Source organism: Hippoglossus hippoglossus, chromosome 9 (assembly GCF_009819705.1).
Source record: "Hippoglossus hippoglossus isolate fHipHip1 chromosome 9, fHipHip1.pri, whole genome shotgun sequence".
NCBI lineage: Eukaryota > Metazoa > Chordata > Actinopteri > Pleuronectiformes > Pleuronectidae > Hippoglossus > Hippoglossus hippoglossus.
Genome location: NC_047159.1, coordinates 1,901,871 through 1,907,081, shown reverse-complemented (window position 1 = coordinate 1,907,081; position 5,211 = coordinate 1,901,871). Strand labels below are relative to the sequence as shown.

General features: G+C 43.6%; 1 protein-coding gene across 1 annotated transcript; it reads left to right on the top strand.

Moving 5' to 3' along the window:
* The first annotated feature begins 164 nt into the window (after window positions 1-164).
* Window positions 165-4,023, top strand: dmrt3a (doublesex and mab-3 related transcription factor 3a). Its single transcript, XM_034596729.1, has 2 exons — window positions 165-877; window positions 2,674-4,023. The coding sequence occupies exons 1-2, from the start codon at window positions 340-342 to the stop codon at window positions 3,666-3,668; spliced, it is 1,533 nt and encodes a 510-aa protein (XP_034452620.1). The 5' UTR covers window positions 165-339; the 3' UTR covers window positions 3,669-4,023.
* Window positions 4,024-5,211: the final 1,188 nt, after the last annotated feature.

Sequence of the window (5,211 nt, the reverse complement as noted above, 5' to 3'; positions counted from 1 at the left end):
TTTAATCCTCAGAGGAAGTAGTTTGATTTTAAACCTCAGAGGAAGTAGTTTGATTTTAAACCTCAGAGGAAGTAGTTTGATTTTAAACCTCAGGGGAAGTTGATCTGGTTTTAATCCTCAGAGGACGTAGTTTGATTTTAAACCTCAGGGGAAGTTGATCTGATGTTGGACCTCAGAGGAAAGTGGGTGTGGATCTGATGTTGGACCTCAGAGGAAAGTGGGTGTGGATCTGATGCTCAGCAGCTTCTGTGTCTCCTCTTCGTCCTCACGTGGACGTGTTTCGGGAGCGTGCGGGTAGCAGCGTTTGGTTACTCGTCTCCATAAGTGCGTGTCAGGCTGATGCGAATCAGTCCGAGGAGGAAAAGGTGGATCCTCCAGCCGACACGTCTCCTCCTCAGCTGCGTGTGCGTGACAACAACACTCCCGTCCCCGCCTCGCCTCTGCGCACATGCACTTGTGCGTCCGGGAGAACCCGCCGACAGGATGAATGGATACGGCTCTCCGTACCTGTACATGGGGGCTCCGGTGTCCCAGCCCCGGGCCCCGCTGCAGAGGACCCCCAAGTGCGCCCGGTGCCGGAACCACGGGGTCCTCTCCTGGCTCAAGGGCCACAAGCGCTACTGCCGCTTCAAGGACTGCACCTGCGAGAAGTGCATCCTCATCATCGAGCGCCAGCGCGTCATGGCGGCGCAGGTGGCGCTGCGCCGGCAGCAGGCCAACGAGAGCCTGGAGAGCCTCATCCCGGAGTCCCTCAGGGTGCTGCCCGGCATCGGGCTGCCCGGGGCCGGCGAGGGGAGCCAGGGCACCCCGCAGAGCTCCGACGAGCTGGAGCTGAGGTGGAGCAGCTCGGAGCCGGTGCAGGCCGCAGCGCAGACAGGTACAGGAGCAGGAGGAGGAGGAGGGTGGAGGAGGAAGATCCAAGTGTTTAATAATGTTCTTTATCAAATGTGTTTATTCACAGTTGAGAATGAAAGTTATAATAAAATGAGACGTTCTGTCGAGAGCTACATTTGTTTGTTAGACAGAAAAACAATAATACAGATCATTTATTAATTTAAAAATGATTCCACCGGTTTTAAACATTTGTTTATACGTAAAACTTTCCAAAATATTTGTTTTTAAAAAACATTTAACGAAAAATAAATTATAAATGTAAAAAAAGGTTTGTGGTTGTTAATTTAATCTTTATAAACAGTTTCTGGTTTGATTTCAAGATGTTTAAATGTTTAAATGTTTTCAGATGATGTAATTTGTTTCTTACATTTTTTGTGTGTATTTCAATAAGTAAAGACATTTTCCTAAAAGTGAATAATAAGATTTAAACACTCAGTTCAGATCTTTATTATCTGAAATCTCTTTAAGAGATAAAATAACTTCACACGTTTGGACAAAACTAAGTTTAAAAAGAGATGATTTAATAAATACTAAATATTAAGCCTAAACATTTATCCTTTCTTCAAAGAAATCACAGAACATGATGGAATAAATTATTCTACTGTGTTAAAGATGAAATATGATTCGTGTTCTGTGACATTTTATAAGATATTTGTGGAATTTCTTTTTTCATTTGGATTAGTAAAAAATACACAAACCTCCTCCAAAGAATATTTTATTATTTGAATCATTTTATTTTATGTCAAAAGAACAATATTGTTTAAATAGTTTATTTTTACTTTTGCAAATGAAAAAATAGTAACAATCCTCCATATAGACTTTTATTATCATTTTAATAATAATCAAATTAGTCAGAATTATATTGTAATTTGTTTTATATCTGAAGGAAAAAATTAAGTTTCAATTATTTTTAATTGCAAATGTAAAAAGAAACAAACCTCCTTATTAAATACTTTATGATTTTATTTTTTTCCAATTCATTTGAAGGCTTTTGCAGGGATGAACATTCCTTAGTTTAATATTTGTAATTAGCTATTAAGTGTGTTTGGTCATTATTAGTCATGGTTCTAGTTTTCTTTTTGTATTTATCGAATATGACCCTGTATTTGTATATTTCATTTTTTTCCCCCTGCAAGGCCATGATAATAAATATAATATAAATACATATAACTATATAAAATAATTCACAATAACAACTCGTGGATTTAATTGTCTTGATAAATTAATTTGTGTAATTTTAAATCAGTAGTCTAAAAAACGTGTAATGCTCAACACTCCTTGTTGTCGAAAGATGATTTTTAGTTACAAAATTACCTGATAATTAAATTAATAAATCGAATAATTGTGAATTGGATTAATAAACATTTCTCCTCTGTAGCACAAAGTGTTTTTTCTATTGTTTGGACTCATGAACAGATCAGCTGACTCACATCAGTGTTAAATGATGCAAACACATTCAATCCGATGTAATCACACTACTTCATTCAGGGGGTCAACTTCACATGGGACAGTGAGTTTGTGTTCAGAGGAGGAGAAGGAGATCTGAGGAGGAGGAGAAGGAGATCTGAGGAGGAGAAGGAGATCTGAGGAGGAGGAGACAACACGTTTCCTCCTGCAGGAGAGTTTACAGAAGGTTTACAGGAGTTTACATTAAGTTTACATTAAGTTTACATGAAGTTTACAGCAGGTTTTATTTGGTTTCACTGGAGAAAAGTTAGTTTCAGGTGTTGTTTCCTCAGTTTTGTGTTTCTCTGCTGACACGTGTTGTGTTTCCTGCAGAGACGGAGGACGGAGCTGATGATGCGTCAGGAGGAGAGAACTCCTCCAGTGAGAAGGAGCAGGAGCCGCTCAGCTCCCCGGAGGCCTCCAAACCAAACTCCTGCTACACCCCGGAGCCTCCGGAGACCCCCACCCAGCCGGAGGAGAGCCGCTACAGCCTCCCCAAGGCCGGCACCGAGAAGGAGGCCAAGACCGAGAGCCCCCCCCACAAGTACCCGGTGGGCCCCGCGGAGCAGAGCGTCCTGATCGAGGGCCTCGCGGGCTCCATCAACCTGCCCTTCAGCCTCCGGGCCAACCGGCCCCCGCTGGACGTCCTCAAGAAGATCTTCCCGGCTCACAAGCCCCCGGTGCTGGAGCTCATCCTCCGGGGCTGCGGGGGGGACCTGGTGGGGGCCATCGAGGTGCTGCTGTCCAGCCGGAGTCCGGACGCACACACGCACGCTGACGAGCACCTGGTGCTGCCCTCAAACGGACACCTGTTCGAGCACGCGCTGGGCTCGTACCACCCGGTGTCCTCCTCCGCCAAGTGGTCGGTGGGCTCCGCGTTCCGCGTGCCCGAGTCCCTGCGGTTCACGACCGACCCCTCGGGTGTGGTGCCCGCGGGCCCGCTGGGTGTGCCCCTGCAGCACCCGTCCTTCCCGCAGCCCACGCGCTACCCGCTCATGCTGCGCAACTCTCTGACGCGCAGCCAGGCGGGTCCGTTCGTGCACAACGACGTGACCCTGTGGAATACCATGGCCCTGCAGCAGCAGTACCAGCTCCGCTCGGCCGCGCAGTACGTGTCCCCCTTCTCCCCCGCAGCCCCCGCAGGACCCGGGGGCCCCGTGTTCCGCAGCGCCCCCATCCTCCCCTCCAGGGCCCCCGAGGAGCCGCGCATCAGCATCCAGGAGGAGAGCTGCACGCTGGGGCCCAAAGCAGGCCTCTACTCCCCCGAGGAGGAGTACGAGGAGCGGTCTGACTCCGCGGACTCCCGCATCCTCAGCTCCTCCACCTGAAGGAGACTCTGAGGATGGACTGAAGCAGCAGGGGAGAACCAAAATGTATTAGTGTGTGCGTGTCTGAGTGCGTGTGTGCGTGCGTGAGTGTGTGTGTGTGTGTGAACAATCACCCTCTTTAACCCCCTGACGTCACATCACCCCCCCTCATCCTCTGGACCAGTCTATGAGCTGGACTCGACCAAAAATTTGGATGAATGTAAAAAAACACTGTGATCAAACCATTATTTTGAAAACCCCGCCACGTGTTTCCTGTCAGCATGTTTGTTACTGTGACGTAAAGATGTAAAGATCGTCAGTGCATGTTGAGATAAGCCAAATAAACCCGAGGTGTCCGAACGGATCCGAACCCTGTCGTCACTGCTCCGGACTCCACGTTCATTCAGGTAAATCTCAATCCACAGCAAATAAGAACAAATACATCCTCATCGTCCACATTTACACATTAAATATGACTTTTTATTTAAAATATAAAGGTCACAACATCTGGAGTGAGAGTGAAGCTGCTGCAGGAATAATAAACACAACAGAGACAAGTCAGATGTGATTGTTTGGTCTGATTTCACTTCACTCGTTAAGCTTTTCAAAGCACTAAACATTTATTACGTTATATGGTTTATAGCATTAATATTGTTTCTGTAGACATAAGCACATTTTAATATCTAATGTATTCGTCAACAATCATCTTTATATCCTGTTATTTAATCAGTTTTATTTTATTTGTCAATTATGTGTTTTACAGCAACAACCACTCATGTTGACAAATTCATTAATAAACAGATGTAATTATAGTGAGTTGTAGCCAAGTTATTTAATATGTATATTCTGCTTATAAACAATAAATATAGATACAGTTTATAAATGTTAAATTTTATGCTTTTTAAATATTTAACAAAAGAAGAGACACGTTCTATTAGTTCAAACTACAGATATATTTTAATAGAATATATATATATCAATGCATTCATGTGTGACTGGTAAACGTGCAGCTAATTTAAATGACTTAATAAACCTCTGGGTCGTTTTAAACTCAAATATAATTCATATCTAGTTTGTTGTTTTTATTATTATTATTATGAATTTGCAAAGTAAATAACGTTTAATAGATGTTAAAGTATTTTCAGAGTCAGACGACAGTGGTGGAATGTAACAGGAAGTAAATGTACTTAGTTACTTTTCCTTCTCTGGTTTTCTCCAAAGCTGCAGCTTCAGTCAGCTCCTTGGATTCAAACCTTTCCGATGCTGCCCTCTAGCGGCGCAGGGATTCAAACCATCGCCAGGGTTTCAGCTCAGCTCAGTGGATTCACTCATTAATAAAGGACAATATTCATCATCTTTGAGTCGTGTGTCAGTTATACAGTAGAATCATCCTCTGAGGGATATTTTAAATTCAGAGTTAAATTCGTCTTCACTGATTTTTGCTCCTTTCAACAAGATAATAGATGTGATCACGTCCCTTCAAACAATTTATTAATTTGGAAAAATCCAAACCCAGGATCTCAGTTATATTTTAATTAACATCTTGAAAAAATAATAAGTAAAA

Bases quoted from the DNA above. Each gene is read 5' to 3' on its own strand.
- dmrt3a (XM_034596729.1), top strand. From the start codon at position 340: ATGCGAATCAGTCCGAGGAGGAAAAGGTGGATCCTCCAGCCGACACGT. The intron at 878-2,673 runs GTACAGGAGCAG...TGTTTCCTGCAG, and splicing joins GCAGGCCGCAGCGCAGACAG to AGACGGAGGACGGAGCTGAT.